Source organism: Cupressus sempervirens, chromosome 5 (assembly GCF_028749045.1).
Source record: "Cupressus sempervirens isolate cs-2001-9-10 chromosome 5, ASM2874904v1, whole genome shotgun sequence".
In the NCBI taxonomy this organism is placed as follows: Eukaryota; Viridiplantae; Streptophyta; class Pinopsida; order Cupressales; family Cupressaceae; genus Cupressus; species Cupressus sempervirens.
In genome coordinates this window covers 395867534-395886343 of record NC_143122.1, presented here as the reverse complement: position 1 = coordinate 395886343, position 18810 = coordinate 395867534, and the positions used below count along the sequence as shown (strand labels likewise).

Genomic DNA, 18810 nt, shown 5'->3' with positions numbered 1-18810 from the left:
TGCATACATACATACAAACTCTGCAATTTTTATACTTCTGATTATCTGTTTTATAACTGTGATCAAATAAATAAAATATTGTTTCAGTCTATTTCTTATTTCGCATCAATGACAAGATATTTTAACAAGGGCCACTACTACTATGCATGTGTCTATTGGTTGGTTGGATAGTTATTTATAATAGGATTAGTTGTGATGCATCATTAGCAATAAAATGATGTTCTGCCATAGAATGTAGCAAGGAATGGCCTTAAACTATTTTCTTTGGGGAACCATTTCGAAGTAAACTTGAAAACATCTTGAGCTATCCCACAGACGTTAGAACAGTTAACTTTTAAATAAATATTTAAAGCCATTTTGCGGCATTTTGAAGGAAACCTTAAGTGTGAAGTCATCAACTACCATTTCCTAATTGTTTTAGCCAAATCACGTAAGCCTTATAGTGCCTTGAGATCTTCTATGGTCTTCTGATGATTATAAAATCAACTCAAGAAATGCTATAATAGATTATAAGATATCCAGCAGGTTCTTGTTCCGCATTCAGTGGCATTGCCCCACTTTCTGTCTTGTGATGCCCAAACTGTTGTTACACTTTTTGTCACCTACAGTAATTATTGATCAATCTTGTTCTTGACTTGGCAATGCTATGTTTATGCAGAACATATTTTACTTCTGTAGTTGAGGAATATAACATTGTTTATTTTGCACCATCTCATTTGGTGCTTCTGAAAAACTTGTGACTTTAAAGGTAAAGTTTGCAGTCTTAACTGATTCGCAAGCAGAAGTGTGGTCAAATTACTGATCATGGAAAAGGGTAGATTTGGCAAAGTGGCAACCTAGGTTACCATTAATCATAAGGCATAGAAAGGTAAAAGGGCACTCTGAAAAACAATTCAGTCTGTACAGTATGTTCGTAATGCTCATGTTTCCTTTATGGAATGTCATACGGAAATGTTTTTACATGTGATCCATACACGAACTAAATAAATTAGAGGTTCCTCTTGCAGGGACTTGTTATAGGCTGTAAAACAATCTTGTATGACCCACTGAATTTTTTGGGATGGTTAACTTTGTGAAGGCAAAGATAATGAATAATGTTACTTTTTTATCCTAGGCTTATGCCTTGAAGTAGAAATTTGTAGGTCATCAATAGAGCTTTTTTTTACAACATCAACATCAATATTCTCTGTCCAGATATGGAAATTCTCATGGCTTGTGTTGTTTAAAAGCTTCTGTACTAGGCTGTACTTCAAAGGTCAGACAGATCTCTGGTTTTAGAGCATTTCTATTATGTGTTTGATATTCTGTTTCTATTTTGCAGGTCAAGATCATAATAGTCGACAGTGTAACCTTCCATTTTCGGCAAGAATTTGAAGATTTGGCTCTCAGGACTCGTCTTCTTGGTGGAATGGCACAGAAGCTAATGAAACTAGCTGTAAAATATGATAACGCTGTAAGTATATCTGTCTGGGTAAACAGATAAGCCTATTTATCTATTTCAAGAGTCCTAATAGGGTGTTCTATAATCCGAATTGTTCTTGTAAAACTCTTATTTATAATAAAAAAGAGAAGCAGTCGAAAGTTCTGGCTATTGATATTCTGATTCTATGAAGTAACATTCTACAGCTTGCAGATCCTCAACTTTGCCACTCCACATATAATTTACTGGTCTTTTTTAAAGATAAGCAAAAATTTTAATCATTGCTTTTGCCCAAAAAGTGGGATTGTCAAGGAAATGATATATACATTGAAATTTTAAAATGATGAAAAAATGATTTTAAAAAAAATCTAAAATTTAGAAAACATAGGAAATAAGAAAAAGGATCAATTATTTCCCAAATGGGATCAAATTTGAGTCTATTCCCCTTGTGGTAATTTCTAATAGAATCTTTGGCCCTATCCATGACTTCATAAAGACATCCCACTAGGGGTTTACCCATTAACTAAGTTTACAAAAAGATTAATTAATGAGTTTACTAATGTAGTGAGTTACAAATTCATAATGAAAGACTTGAATCAAGAATAATTAAAAATTTAATGTTTTGAAGTTACCTTCACGATCTTAGTAGCCATGTCCAAATTTTTTTGGTAAAAGACTATGTGTGCCATAACCTCTCTGCTTCATACTTCTTTGAATAAGGTGAGTCAAGCCGTGGTGGACTCACAAATGTTTGTTTCAAAGGAGACATTGTTTAGATAATACTCAAGAAAACCATTGCAAACCTTGTGACATCGGGTCTCACCAAATCTTTCCCTTTAGTGAAATGTCTCAACAAATTTAGAACCCAAGGTGATTATAGATATACTTGGTGATTCGCCTTGCATCTTCCACAATTGTAGTCAGCCAATCAAGTTTTCCTATGTCTTTCAAAAGAAGGTCAAGGACATGTGTTGCACAAGGTGTCCAAAAAAGAGTGGGGTGCTTCTCTTGGAGGATTCTACCTGACATATTAGTAAAAATTCAATAATTAGTTTTCAACTTTCCATATTTTATATCAAAGCTAAATTAAATAATAATTATCACTTATTAATGTTTAATGATAATCATATGCAACATAAAAAAAATGAAATTACTTGCTGTCACATATGTTACCTCATTATTAGGGATGATTTGCATGACATTCTTTACTCCCACCTCCATGACAACATCCTCTAACATTAATGCCAATTTGTGTGCATTTTCACCTTATTGGAGGCATCAACAGATTTCCAAAACACTGCATTATCTTTGCAAGCAACCAAAAAATAAATAATTTCCCATCTGTCCATCCATCAGATCGAATAGTGCAGCCATATTTCCTCCACTCTTTTTTTTTCATTCTCCCACCACTTCTCTTGCTCTATCGATCACATTTACAAGTAATCTACAAAATCAAAGTGAAATCAAGTCTCAGTACACAATTTCGATTTAATAAACAAGAAATAACAATTAAAATATAAAAATGAACTCAAGTGGATTCTAATTATTTACTAACCTTCCACTCAAATCCTTGCGAGAAGGGGCCTTGTACCCTTTTCCCAAATGTGTCATTAAGGTGACCAAATTCAACTAGTAGGGACTCTCAACCACAATTATTGGGATATTATTGAAATACCAAAAATTTGCACATGCAGTATCAGTTTTCTCATGTACTCCTTGTTCCATCCAATCGCCTCTAATATTCGTTGTGCTCTAGGTGTGTTCCTTGGCAAAAGAACTAGGTATTCTAATAGATGAAATGAAACCGGTAAAAGAGGGGACACTCTGTTTGTGGATCTATGGGTCACGAAGAAAGTCCACTATCTTCTCAAGGGTTGCTTCTTCAAGATCAATAGGAACACCTTGAGTTAAATCTATGGCTTCTGTCATAGCTAATCTTCCCCTCTTCCTATTCAATTTTTTCTCTTCCTCAGCTGCAAGTAGGGTTTCAATAAATCTTTTTATTTCTTTTGTTGCTTTGTCAAATGGATTTGGATCATGTTTCCTAATGCCTGCAAGGTTTTATTTGAGATGGTTTATGCCTCCGGAAATTACTCTTTCACATCTTATGCATATCACCTTCCCAACAATATTACTTTTACCTTAAGCACCACATTATTATTATAATGCATGTGAACATTAATTGCCAACAACAAAAGGGAGATTGGGGATCTCATTGGTATTTTGAATATTATGAGGACTAGTATGCTTTTGGAATCAGCTCAAGGAGTTCTTTTATTGGTTGACGACAAAAACCCTTTTCTTTTCTTTCTAGTTTCAGTGCTGAGAGACTGACCCTAGCTGGTTGCTATTTGTTGATAAAGATTTTACTGTTATTTTAGCTTTGTGGGTGATTACGGGTTTGAGGAAGATGATGTTATTTATAGGATTTTGATGTAGGTTTTGTGGGTTGATGTGTTGTGTGCCTTTTTTGAAGTGGTTCTTGAGATTGTTAGAGCATAGGAGTTTTTTCTGAGTGTTGGTGTGCCTTATTTTAGAATAACATAAAATCAGAACTATGCTTGTAACTCAGTTGTTGATAGAGATATCATTTTGGGTGATGTTATTTACCATAGCTGGCCAATCTCTTTCTACTATTCATTTATAGCATTTGTCCAAAAACTGATTTTTAAGACAAAACTGTCTCTACAAGAAGGCCTACATTTCCTCGTCTTGGGGTTTCAGACTGAACTGAAATCTGCATTATCAAAGGTTTGCAGTCTGTTCCTTGAGGTGTCGTTACATTGCAAATGGTTGGTCTATGATAAAGAACAGTTTGGATTTTTTTTGGCATTTGTAGTAGTTCTTTCTTGTGGAGCGGGAATGAGTTTGCCACTTCTTTGAAGGACTGAATATGCATTATTTGGTTTATGAACAGGTCTGACACTAATTTCAAGAATCTGATTTCAATTTGTTTATCAAATCTCTTTGATCATGTCATTGGGTTATTATATGCTTGATGTGAAGGACTTACTCTGGTAATGCTATGATATTTTTTATGACAACGTACCTGAGTGACGATGGCGACAAACCCCCACTTCATCTAGTTAGTTGTGATTTCCTTTTCTTATTTATGCTAATGTATTGAGTGACAATGGTGACAAACCCCCACTTCATCTAGTTCATTATTGTGAACATTTGCATATGTGGGTTTATTATCATGCATGTGTCTAAAGCTAACAATGAACATGTTGCTCTTCATTAGTTTATATCTTGCATCATACATTTCAAGAATAAATCAGGGATGGTTATTTGTAATGACAATGGTATGGAGTATTTTTCCTGCCAGCTTAATGGGCAATGGTCTCTTTTTGCATTCAGTAGTTGTATATCAGGATGGGAAGAAAATTAAATGCCATGATACATGTGATGTTAACCCTAGTCAAGTTTTGGCTTGATGACTCATGGTTGAGCCAAACATGTAATAAGGGCTCATAAAGGAGTCCAAGTGTGTGTTAGGTTGTTTTTGATGTCCTTGGGTTGATAATGCCAAGTTTGGTCAAAAGTTGCTTGTAAGGGCAAAATCTTGTCAATGTTGCCAAATTGGGCCTAATAGTCAAAGTGAGTGTCCAAGTGGTAGGAGGGTTTGTTTTTGGTCTACATAACATTAGAATAGGTTACACCATTCTACACCATTAGATTGCAAGGAAGCATGAAAATTGAAAAGTTGCACAATTGTTGCAAAAGTTGTCATTGACAACTTTGCAACTTTTGGCTATCGGGTGACAAATTTTTGCAAGTCATGGAGAAAATTGCCTAGGTAGTTACCAATGCCTAAGAATCAGTTAGAATAGTAAGCATAGGTGTTTTTAAGCCCTCCATGTTCATTTTGTGTGGTTGGATTACTAGATGCAGAAGTTGAATGAATGAACAAGAAGATTTTGATAACCATTTTCCATCGCAACTTAAGCGTCGATGGTCTAATGCATTGAAATGCTTCTTTTCTTATTGTAAATAAGAAGATTAGATCATCTTCCATCTCTGTACAAAGTGGTGTGTTTAGTTTCTAAGTTTTGGTGTGTCCAATAAATTCCTCAAGTTCTTTGTCAATTACTAGCCTGAACTGAGTGATCTGTGAAAAATGGTCTCCCATTTCATTTTCCACCATTGAAATTGTACGACCCTTGGTGGAATGAAAGTAGGGGGGGTGTACTATATCATGTTTTTGATAGAAGCCAAACTAAGCAGTGGAATCAAAAGTGTAATTTCTTGATTGATCGAGTCAAGATAATGTTTGAGTAAGGCACATGTTGAGAATCAAGTGTCTTTGAATCCATTTACTAAGGTTTTGGAGGAAATGAAACTGTTTACCAGTATAACCCTTGAAACCCTTAAAGAACCCTCACATTCCAGTGCAGGCATGTAAAGATAATGTCAGAAAGTGGGATTGGTAAAATCTCGTGAAGAATCCAAAAGGGTAACTAGAAGTTAACTTTGTTTGGAGGATCTTTTGGGGATTTGTGGAATTGAACCGTGAAAATTTAATTTGGAGATGTGATTGGGGCTAAAAGGCTACTAGGCCTAATTAGGGGTTTTTGTGAAATTGGTAGGAAAAAGATCTCTTGATCAAGTCAAATTGAACCTCAAGGAAGCTTATGAGGTGTATGTGAAGACCTCCACACCCCTGCAATGCTCTTGTAAGTCTCATAGAGGTTATACATGGTTTTGAGCAATTTAGTGCATGGTGGAGGAAGAATGCAAAACACTCCTGATAGGTGGCCTAGAGTAGATGAGAAAGTGAGTTCTTAAGAGCATTTAGGGGATGTTCTAGAGATATAGCAAGACCTTGAAGAACCTTAAGCTATCAAATAAGGGATAGAGCAAAGGGTACCTAGGTCACACCTATCCGACGTTACAATTTGCAGATGAATTTGATCAAAAAATGCACAGGGTTATCAAACACATGGTGATGAAACTAGTTCTACCACTCAATAGATTATCAATGAATTCATGAATGCTTTGGTAGAGTATGATACTCTTCCTTATGTGATCAAACATTATTTGTCATTCAATGAGGATTGGGATTAGAAGAGTTAGAAAGAGCAAGAGAATGAGGGTACACTTGCAAAGATCTAAAGTTTTTAGAAGAATGAAAATTTTCATTTCTAAGAAGCACATTAATAAAGAGGAGTCCAAAGCAAAATAGGTTGACATTAATGGTTTAAACTCGGCCATTAATAAACTCTTAAGTTTTAGTCTAAGGAACTTTGACACCCTAAGGACTATTTGGAAAAATTCATATCATTGAGGTTGTAACATAAAGAATGTGGCATAGAAAAGAAACATGATCAACTTGTCCTTCAAGACTAAATCCTGACTATTATGACTTTTGTATCTAGCTTTTATTCCAATAAGCTCTTGGAGCCTAACGAAAAATGTCATATTTGAATAATTTCATTGTAGGCTTAATAAGGGAGCGAGATAAGTTAATTCAGACAAGCACCTTAAAGACCATTAAACCTCGAAGTTCAAACCCTCAATGTAGGAATTGCTAAACAAAAGGCTTCAAACATAGGCGAGAAACTCAAATATCAATAAAGGAAAGTAAGGAAGACAAAAAACGCTCCAATTAAGACACTCATTCAAATCAAGGTAAAACCTAGAAAAAAAATTGAAATGTGCCTTTTGCAAGGAGTCGGGACATAATGAGAACATATGTATGCATAAAAGGATTCATCACCTAATTCATGTTCTTGAGAATGATGGGATTACGAAATCGAGAATAGAGTCTCCATCAAGTTTAGAATCTTCTAATGCAATGGATAAACATAAGGTTCAAGATTCTCAACTTTTAGTATAGATTTTTCATCTCCATCATCATTCATCAACTATTGCATATGAAATCAGAGATGCTTAATCAAGAGCATTCAAAGGTTCTTCACAATAAATAACACATGGAGCATTTGAGCATCATGTTTTGGGTGCAATTCATAGTTTCTCTTTTATCTTTCCCTTGGGGGATCATTTCATGCATGTTTTGCATCATCTCTCTTTTGGAGGGTAGTATTTCCCCGCAAGGTTTTATACCTTTCACCACTTTATGGGAGACTTGCATTGTACATGGGTGGCTAACATGGCTAGTAGTTGGGACCCATCATCATCATCTTTGTGTTGTAACTCTCTTGTAGAAGTCACTATTTTGTTTTTAGTATATTTAGAAATGCTCATAAAACTAAACACAAAATTAAAACAGATGTGAAATGCCAACACATTAATTCCAATTGCAATGATCCATATTTCCAATTACTACAATTCAAGACACTTAAGAAATTCAATTTAATTAAAGCTTGATTCTAGATGATTAATGTTGCAGATTTGGAAATCACATTTTCTTGAACTCCAAACACTTATAGCAGAAGTTTACCCCTTTTTGCCCCACGTCCCAGAGATGGGGACACACTAGGGACTTAGGGACTCTGTTCCCTTGTCCCTATCAGCGCCACCAGATTCTACCACCTCTACCGAGGATGGAGGGACGTCTCGGTGTTGACTATTTGCTGACTCGACTATTTATGTTCAATGTTCGATGTTCCAAATGAATGCAATGTTCTAGCATTTACTCTTTATCTCTATATCTTATATTGCAATACATCTTTTCATAACTAGCATTTTAATTACCATATGTATAGTAAATTACTAAATAAATTAAGGCCCCTCTATCCCTTGTCCCAGAAACTTCCTCACCCGTTCCGTCATCCCCCTATCCCCTACCTAAGGCAGTGTGACTATGGATCAAACACTACTAATAAAACCCTCAATGCTGCCCTAATAAGGAGATTGCAAGTTATGATTTAGTTGCAACAGGTATTAAACTCCACAAAATGGCGTTTGATTTCATGAATTGTACAACAAATTCAACACTATGGAACTCATTCCAAACCCCCTTTAAAACACGGTTAGATAATTGATTGAATGGTATACAACAACACCATTTAATCCTTAGATAAATCTCATACCAATACTTAGCAAATAGAGCACAATTCACCTGGTGTTTTCATAGATTCAAAGTGCTGAAATGGTGAAGAATTCACAATTCTCCAATAATGTTGAAACCCTTGTTTCAATCTGTTCTCCAAACACAAAGTTATCAAAATAACATAAGCAATAGAATGAATTCCTTTCTCACAGAACATTTCTTTTATAATTAATAAAGACGACTTCTTCAAGACACCTTTCACTCAAAAGTTATTTGCTTTATACTTAGGCACATATTTGAATAATACAATTTATTAATTCCCTTTGGCCCCAAAAATGATCTTTTCAACCATATAATGATATTTTGAAACACAAGGTCATTGTTTCCTATGCCCAAGTTTCAAAAGTTTTCAACCCAGTTCCAATGAGCTATGATACTGAGGTGGCCAATATACAATACCAACAAAAATAGCAAACTCAATGTATTTAATTAAATAATAATCATAATTCACCCATCTTGCAAAAATGACCGAAGAAGCATCAAAATTGAAATCTGATAGCACATGAGTGATCCTAATGAAGAAAGAGGATGGATGAACCTAACAGGGGGAGTTACTAAAAATATACATTCCCTCCAAGATTCTTGGAGTCCAAACTAGAAGCCAAAAAAAGAAACTGAGAGCATTGTTTCACTCTAACTCATGAGAACCATCCATTGACTTACTATAAATAGTAATTCCTACCAAACAAAGCCATAACCCTCAACAGGGTCCTCTAATCGTTAGTATAAACTTACAAGGACCCCATAATAGGCTAAATTCATCCACTATCATGATCATGCTAAATTGGGGACATTACATCTTTATATACATTGTTTCCTAAGTTGCAATTAAGGAGGGGCATTTGTATAAATAGAGTCATTACATAACTAGTTTGTAATTAACGACTTCCTAGGATGACCTATTGATGTTGTCTAATATCATTTAGGTTGATTATTTGCTTATTGTTTGTGAGTATTTCTATTTTTTACTTATAGATCTTGAGAGCTCTAACAAGTCGATCCTCTCATCTGTCATTGGCTTGTACTAGTTCATCAATGGGCTGCCCCATCTCGATGATGGTTCTTGCTTGTGAGTTATGATATGCCAAAGTTTGAATTGGTAATGATGCCAAATGTTTACTTGCTTATTCTACTTGCAAGATTACCGAGTAAACAAAAATATAGATTTGCAAAAACAGAGGAATATAAGTAACTTGGAACATATTCAGAAGATATTGTCAGATAAGCAATAAGTACAATATCTTCAATGAGGTCCCTGAGTATGAACAATAACATATAAATAGTAGATGGACATTGGTTAAGGTTATCAACTATTGGTAACTACCTACTAACTTTAACAACTTGGCTCGGGAATAATGTTCTCAATTTTGACATCACAAAATTGAGGCAACCCTACGCAATTTTCCCATGGATTCATAGGTGCATCCTCTTTGATTAACGCATTTATAAGGTATCATGAAAACAATTTATTTGAATTGTTCTTTATGCAGTTGTTTTTATGTGTTCTTTTGAAAGTTTTCCATCGAGATTATCCTCAATTGTTTATTGGTAAGAGTTCTCTTTCTCACATTACAAAAACTCAATTTTTGATAAACTTTAGTGTCTTTTCTTTAATTTTTATTCATGTTGTAAATAGTTTCTGGTCTTGTTTTTGCCTTAGGTGAAGAGCCCTTGGAATTCCACTTGATTCAAGCTAAGTTAGGTCCAAATCGGAGTTATCTAGCTCAAGTTATAAGGGAAAAAGTGGCATTTTTCAGGTTAACCTACATATTTTTATTAAAAACCTCATAAAAGTGGGTTTTTATTAATAATTACATGATGTAAAGTTATATTTGAAATTCAAAGTGGATTTTATAGCCCATTTAAAATTTTCAACTCATTTTGAGTTGATTTGACCATAGTTTTTTATGTTTTATGAAAATAGCTTATTTCAAGGTTATTTTTCATGTTACTTTATTACAACTATAGTTAAATATTAAATATAATTGCATAAGACAACTTAAGTGTATAAGTGGGATTTTTATTTCATCTTGCATATATCCACATGCAAAATACTCCATGAAAATCCACTTTCAATAAATTCTAAATCCCAACATCATTAAAAGTGTGTTTTTTGAATGCGATTGCATATGTAATTGTATTTAAAGTTCATTTCTAAATGCATGTGTTTTTAAATTACTATTAAAAGTGGGTTTTTGAAAATCATTTGCATATAAATGAAGAATTAAAATGAATTATTTATTCATTTTAAGCCAAAGTGGTGATTTTGGACCCAAATGCATAGGTTTTTGATGCTTTCGTTTATGTCTACAAGCATAAGTGATGATTTTTGAGGCAAATGCATATGTTTTATAAACACACGTAAATGCCATTGAGAAATGCGTTTTTGACTTACATTTCCCTATCAAAGGGAAAGTGGTGATTTTTTCCTCTAAGGCATATTTTTGAAATATGACAATACATCTCAAAAGTGCATTATACACTAAGTCATAGGTCAAAAACTTATGGGTGGCAATTTCTTACCCTATTATATATGCATTAAAACATGTTTATTACTTTCAAAAACGCATCAAATGAAGGTATCATTATAATAGCTCATGGTAGCGATTTTCTTTGCCATTACAAATGTTATAAAACACATGTATTTGCCTTCTTCAAATGCCTTTATCATTATAATGCTAAGAGTGGCAATTCCTAAAGGGAATGCATTTTCTTCATTACATGTCACAAGTCACTAAGAACGTGTTTTGTCTTGAACGACGATTTTTGTTACATCTACATGTCTTTTGAAACATGGTTTTACCCTTCTAAAAGCCGTTTTTCTTCTATCTAGGGCCGAGCGGCTTTTTGAAAGGAAATGCATATGTTTGTAATATGCTATGATATCCAATACATGTGTTTTGCTTTGAAAACGCCTTATCTTTTATAGATGGCGATTTTTTGGAGAAATACATGCATTTCTTAGCATGTTAATGCCTTTCTAAAGTGTGTTTAAATCCTGCAAGACTATAGGCGGCGATTTTAGAAGCTTTTGCATGTATTCTCAACACATGCGTTTGGGCAAAACAACCCGTTTTGGGCATGGTTTTCATTGCATGGATGCTCCATTTCAAGGTGTTTTTGTATCAAATCTCATCAAAAAGCTTTCTAGGGTAAGGGTTTTCATTTCCAAGCTTGTTTTTCATTATTTTGGAAGTTATTTTGATGCCCTAGGTGCCGTTTTTATATGCCTTTGCATTTGAAGTTGCTAGGTCAAAGGTTGTTCCACATTTTGGCCATTGCATTTCTCTAACCATATCCACATGTCCAAATTCGAACCATGTTATGAAGATTTTGAAATCCATTTAAGTCTTGGCTTTGGACAAATCTAAAATCTGAAAATCACTTGGATTTTTTTCAGATTTTCTCAAGATTTGGACAAGGATTTGTCTTTCTCATTTTTGGTGGAGTTAAGGTAATTTTCCTTGGTTATTTTCTCTAAGGCATTTGTATATATTTGCTGAATGTTTTTGCAAGTCATTGTCACTTCCATTTTTAGATTTGGTTGTGCATTTGAAGTTGTTCCTTCTATCTTTCGTGTTCTTCTCCAAAGTTGCATATGTAAGGTCTCATCTTACATGCATATGCAGCTGGGTGTAAAATCTCGTTCCCAAAAAAGAAAGATAAGATTGTTTTTCCCTTACATGTGAATGCAAGTTAAAAACCCACCATTACGCATTTCATGTGCCTCCATATGGCTGCCCTATAGTTGAAGTCTTTCCCATATGCTTGCCGGATAGAATTTCATAGTTTGCACTTCTTAAAACGCGAGGTGCACAATGTGTTATTCATTTTTCTCCTTGCTCACTTAAATCTAAGCTTGCTGTTCGCATATGTAATTCATCCTAAAAAACCTATTTTAGATTATTTTACTCATTATTTAGCCATTCTAACCTTGACCCATTTGTTCATTCCATTCATTTTGCCCGTTCACACCTTTTCCAAAATCTGTCAAAATCTTGCTATGGATCCTTTACATTAAGACGTTCTCATTTTATGGGATTTCATGAAATAGTTGTTCAAGCGTACCATTTTTCAATGTCAAGAGAATCTACTCCAGCAAAGGGCAAAGACAGAAAGAAGATGAAGTACCAATACGATTAATATCATAACTCTATCCCTTCATCACAAGTAACCTCATATTGTGATGGAATATGGGATACTGATATTTCTCATATGAACGTTGAAGACTTCCTTGCAAGAGTTGATGTTGCAGCTACTAAAGATATGGCGTGGATTAAGCAGAATCATATTCATTTCTATCCACTTTTCCCTTGGCAGCACATGAACCAAAATTCATTGTTGCATGTATAAGACACTTTGATGCAGCTTCACGAACCGTCAAAGACCAAGATGGAAATACTATCATTAGTCTCGATCCTGAGACTATTGATTGTATATTTCATGTTCCTTATACTCCAGTTGTTACAAATATCACCAGGAAGAAGGCTATGGAACGACGAAATGAAGATACACCTTATTGTACCAAGAGGTCAAATCTTGTCAGATGGCGAGTCAAAGGAGTGTACAGATGTGATTTTAAGGAAGTAATCAATGACCTCATCACACTTCTCAGTCGTGTGGCAAGGCTCAAGGATCAAACACCTTTGACTTGGATGTGTAAATACATCTCACTCATAATACGGTAAAAAAAGAATGTGTTTAGGGCTGAATTGGTGAGTGACTCAATATGTGAACAATTGGTGAATGTACTATCTATTGGTGTGTTCAACATGAACTCCTACATGGTATACATTTCTGCTGCTCTGGGCACCTTTTTTGGTTTATCAACAAGACATAACAGGTCTATAGTTCATGTGTGGGAATACTATAAGCAACTACCTTTAAAGCAAAGTCGGATACACTTCAGAAGGGTTCATGATGCCTTCTTTGGGCATTTTATGTGCTTGTTTGATAAGGAGCTTCCTAATAGGCAAGTATCTGATGAAGCATGGAACAAGGTAAATGACTATAGTTGCATGTTTTCATAGTTCCCCAACTTCACATATCTATGAGTTAGATGCTTCAAGGGAGGGCCATACACACTACCAAGTTACCCTACCGATGAAATCATACTCATGGAGTTAGCAAGGCAACTTATGGAAGTCCAGAGCTATCAATCTAGTTTGCATCAGCCTAGAGTGGGAATCTCATCTCGAAGATTGGAGAATACTCAATAGACATTGCGCCTAAAGCAAAGAACATGGAGTTTGAACTCCAAAGGATCACACTAAAAAAGTTTGCAGCCGGGAGTTGTTTTGATTGGAGAGGGTTGCATGAGAAGATGAGGAAGCAGTTCTTGCACATACATCATCTAGAAGATCTTTGGATTGATGTACATACCGAGGTGGATATACGACGTATGGATTATACTCGGTTGACTGCAAAGAAGACTGTTGATTTCAACTTGGCATCAATTCCTCCTAGTTTTGAAGACGATGATCAAATTCTAAATCCTGAATATTTTCAGCATGACATGGAGAAGTTACCCATTCTTCTTCCTACGTGGTCATGCAAAGAAAAAACCTCCATTTGGGATAGGTTCCAGTCTATTCTTGCTAATAGCAATACCCGGATGGAGAGAAGGGGTCTCTAATGCATCAAAATAAACCCTGAGTAAGATTTTGATCCTGCTGGTCTGATTGGTTTGAGATCAGAAATTAAAAGTAAAGCTAAAGATGACACATCCTCATCTACATTTGAGCCTCATGCTCAAACTTTGTGCAAGCTTTCCATCAAAGGAGGAAAAGATTCAAGATTACTTGAGGTCAAAAGGGTTGAATCTCAATCAATTCAAGTTGACTCAAGTCATCAAGCAAGGAAATCAAATGAGTCATCAACTCTTGCTTCATGTCCCCTTGAAGTTCTCGCTGCAAGATACTCCAGATTTGGCTCCAGTATTAGATGAATACCATGATTCACTGTTAGGTGTTGCTATGGATGTATTCTCCAATTCAGTATTAGATGAATCCCATGATTCACCTTTAGGTCTTGCTATGGATGTATTCTCCAATTCAACTGGAGAATGCATCCATAGCAACACCTAAAGGTGAATCATGGGATTCATCTGATACTGGAGCAAAATCCAGAGTATCTTTAGGTGTTGCTATGGATGCATTCCTTGTTATCATTTTTGAGCCTCCTTTGGCAAGGGAACCTGCTCTCCAACTTGCTTTGCTACCATTGCAAACCTTCCTTTTGTCTCCCTTGGGTTACAACATGTCTCTCAGATCTCCTGTTGTTTTGATGGGTTTTTTCTTTGATTCAAACCCTCCCTATTTGTAGGAGCTGTGACTGATATTCTGTCATGTTTTTGAGGATCAGTCTATTTCTGCTCACCTCTGAGGTTTCACTTGTTTTCATTTACACATAGCAAAGTATCTTAGCTCCTGACATGAAGATATTCTTCCTGTTTCGAAAATCAGGAGGGATTTTCTATGCCCGGTTCAATCTTTTTTAAACATATTGACTTCTCTCTGTCTGTAGAACAAGAGGATCTTTTAGCCACTGTCATATCTCCCTAGATGTGTATCCTGCGCCTTGTCCTGTTTGCATGCTTAAAAGTTAAATTTCTGTTTATTCGGCCTATTGTACTAACCATTTGCTATTCATTTTATCAGCTATCTTGCTTAGGTTTATAGAGAATGCAATTAAGTTAAACTTTCTTTGGTCTCCTCGCTTATTCTTGATTCATTTCTGCAAAATCTTTTGTTGTTTGGAGATTTTTTAATATCTTCGATGAACTTGATGGTCGAGGTGTAATACCATACAATAGATCTCTTCTTGATATCTTTTAACAGCCTTTGGCTTCGTTGTTGGAAGCAATTCCTAGTCCCTTTATAATTATGATTTATCAGTTTCATTTTCCCATTGGGCTAAGAATGATCTACCAAATGCTTCCTTCTCAGGAGTATGTAGATATTCTATCAATCTGAGGAATGAGAGAATGGTTTTTTTTGTATAACATCTTTCATTCTTGTTTTGTTAAATTTATATCCTTCAGCAGGAAACCAAAATAATCATTGTTTTCATTTTCCCGTTGGACTAAGAGTGATCTATCAACTGCATCCTTCTTGGTTGAATGTAGGTATTCCATCAACCTGAGTAATGAGAGAGTGTTATTTTTGTATAATATCTTTCATTCTGTTTTTGCATAAATTTGTATCCTTCAGCAGAATAACAAATAGATTTTCTTCTTTTTTTGCAGGTTGTTCTAATGAATCAAGTGACAATGAAAGTTAGTGGAGGTTCATTCCAACTAGCTCCCGCTTTAGGTAATTCTGTTCTTACAGATTGTCTTTGTGCCAAAAAGAGAGATATGCTAATTTCTAAGTATAGAATTTGATATAAGCCATGGTAAGGTTTTTTGTAAATTCATCACTCTTGATGGATAAACTTAAAAGAAGAATGGATATCACATGGAAGAATATAAGTAGTTTTCATCATCAAAACTTCCTGTTTTATTAGCATTACTGTTCCATTACATACAGAATAAAAGAACTTAGAAACCTTCCTAGGATGTTGTTAGTGTAGTGAATTGCAGGCAATCTATCATGCAATTAGTTCTGATAAGATGGTGCATGCTGTTTAATCTCAAACTAGTAAGTTCATCACATGAATGGCACAAGTTCAATCCTTGTTAGTGCAAACTTTGTGTGGGTTGGTAATCAAATTATCAAACCTAGGCATCCTACCATGGAAACTTGTGCTCTGGATCTGGTTATGCCTCCTTGATCTCATTTGACAGACATGCACCTACAGAAAACTGCAAGATGAGCAAATTGAAGCTTTAAAAAAAATCTCCTGCATCGTATTTCTATGCTGAATAATTTTCTATAACGATTTGTGGATGACACCATATGACAATGTTAAATCATCATAATCAATATCCTTATTTGAAATAAAGAATAGAATGGCTAATTGATTATTAGACAATTAATAATTTGTATGTCCTGATTAAATGTCAATTAAGTAGTTAAATAAATAATATTAATAAATATTGAAATATTAAATGGATGAGTATAAACTAATGAATAAGCATCAATTTATAAACTCATAATTATAAGTCAATAACCCTACCTTAATTAAGTCCTATCTTATCTATACCTTAAAATATTATTATTATAACAAACCAAATTAATTAAATAAACATGTCTGAATAGGCATGAAGACGGCCATAGGGATGACGGTATATTCCAAGTGACGTCCCTTAAGGAAGTACAGGAGATAGTGTACCTTAAGATGGCCATAGGGATGACGGTCTTCGGATCTTATCCCAATCAAGGGTAGGGATAGTGTTCCATAAATCTTCATGAAACGGACTTGGACCTGTAAACTTTGAGGGAGTGCTTGGATGGTGTCTAGGCAACTTGGATAACGTCTATGACTTCCAGTCCTTAAGCCAAATAATAACATCATTTGATAACTGAATGACTATTATGAACATTACGATTGATTAGATGAGTATCAATCTTGACTAACCTGATAAGGGGACATTACAATCAAGAAATTCAACCTAGCAGAAATTAAATTCTTAACTATCCACTACTCTGCCTCTATAGTGGATGAACCATTCACCTTTTGTAACCAAGAAATCCAACTCATTGCTCTCCCAGCAACAATAAATACATATCTTGTAGTACAATTCTTGTTATCTAGATGCCCTGTCAAATCTGAGTCAACATAACCTTGTAAATAAGTAGTAGAGCCCCCAACATGTGAACATTTAGTGGATGTACCTTTCAAATATCTGAGAATCCATTTGACTGCATTCTAATGCTCAATTCCATGATGACTCATATACTTACTAATGGCTATCACAACATGTACAATTTCTGGCCTAGTGCATACTGTGACATATGTTAAACTTCTTATAGCTGAAGCATAAGGTAACTTGGACGTTTTATCCTTCTCTTCATGTGTCTTTGGGCACATCTCCTTAGTCGATTTCAAATGACTAGGAATAGATTTGCTAACAGCTTTGACATTCGCCATATAGAAATGCTGCAACACCTCAATATAATCAACTTGAGATATGTCAATTTTCTATTTTTCCTATCTCTGTGAATCTTCATACCAAGGATTTGTTTTGTTGAGCCCAAATCCTTCATAGCAAATGAATGTGCTAACTATTCCCTTGATGTAATCCATGTTAGACCCAACTACAAACATATCATTAACATATAAACATAAAACAATATAGTTTTCATCATCCAACCTCTTAAAATAAACACAACGATTTGAATGACACCGACTGTATCCATGCTCATTCATAAAATTGTCAAATTTAATATACTATTGCCGATGCGCTTGCTTCAAGCCATACAAAATTTTCTTTAATCTGCACACTAAATTTTCCTTACATTTGACCTTAAATCCCTATGGTTGCTCCATATATATATATATATATTTTTTATCCAATTACCATGAAGAAAAAATGTTTTAACATCAAGCTGTTGCAAATGCAAATCTTCAATAGCCACAATGGTTAGAAGTTAGAACAATGTGAATAGAAGTCATTTTAACAACTGAAGAAAAGATCTCATCAAAATCATTGTTTTTTAATGTGTGCAAGTCCATTTACAACTAACGTGGCTTTTAATCTTTTCGTACCTCCATTCTCTTCTGTTAGCTTGTGAACCCATTTATTTTGTAAAGCCCCTTTATGTACAGATAACTTACATAAATCCCAAGTCTGATTTTTCAGCAATAAGTCCATTCCTTCTGTCATTGCAAACTCCTATTGATTCTTGTATCCACCTACACAACATTATATCTTTCTAGTTCACTAACATTTGTTAATAAAATTGAGTTCAACGAGAGAGTGTAATGCCCTGCCCGGAGATCCTTGGAATATAAGGATAAACAATGCACTGAATAATTTTTTTTCTTAAGATAAGTTACTTAACAACAATATAAAGTAACCAGGTGCAATAAAGAAACACCAGGACAAGGTGACGAGAATAGAGAAAATGGCTAAACTCACATGTTCACCTACACTAGTGGAAGTCTTACAAACACTTCCAAAGATCTGCAAGCACAAAACCACGACTTACAAACCAAAGACCACATGAATCATGAGATCAACCAAGGAGACATCCTCTTCCAAACTCCAAGTAAAAGCTCCTAACATGGTTAAACAAACAAGTCCATATCCACTAAACATAACATAATCAAGAATATTATGCAGAGACCAATAGTGGTCATGCAGAAGACGGGGCACAAAGTGACCACCACTCATCTCCTAAACACCATGCTGAAAGTTAAATGTTGACTCCTTAAATTCAGCTAAGTCTAAAATCTTGAAGCCTTGAAATTTGGCTAAGTCTGAATTTCT

The 18810-nt window shown here is 34.9% G+C and overlaps 1 protein-coding gene across 3 annotated transcripts in view; it reads left to right on the top strand.

Annotated features, from left to right (window-relative positions):
• Positions 1 to 18810, top strand: part of RAD51C (RAS associated with diabetes protein 51C) — a 172943-nt gene that overhangs the window by 135253 nt on the left and 18880 nt on the right. For 2 of the 3 annotated variants that reach the window (XM_089830792.1, XM_089830791.1), the window contains exons 7-8: positions 1322 to 1453; positions 15682 to 15748. In XM_089830792.1, coding sequence (XP_089686918.1) covers positions 1322 to 1453; positions 15682 to 15748 — 199 coding nt within the window. Of the gene's footprint in view, positions 1 to 1321; positions 1454 to 15480; positions 15538 to 15681; positions 15749 to 18810 lie in introns of those variants that run through there. The other variant, XM_089830793.1, reaches the window with a different exon arrangement.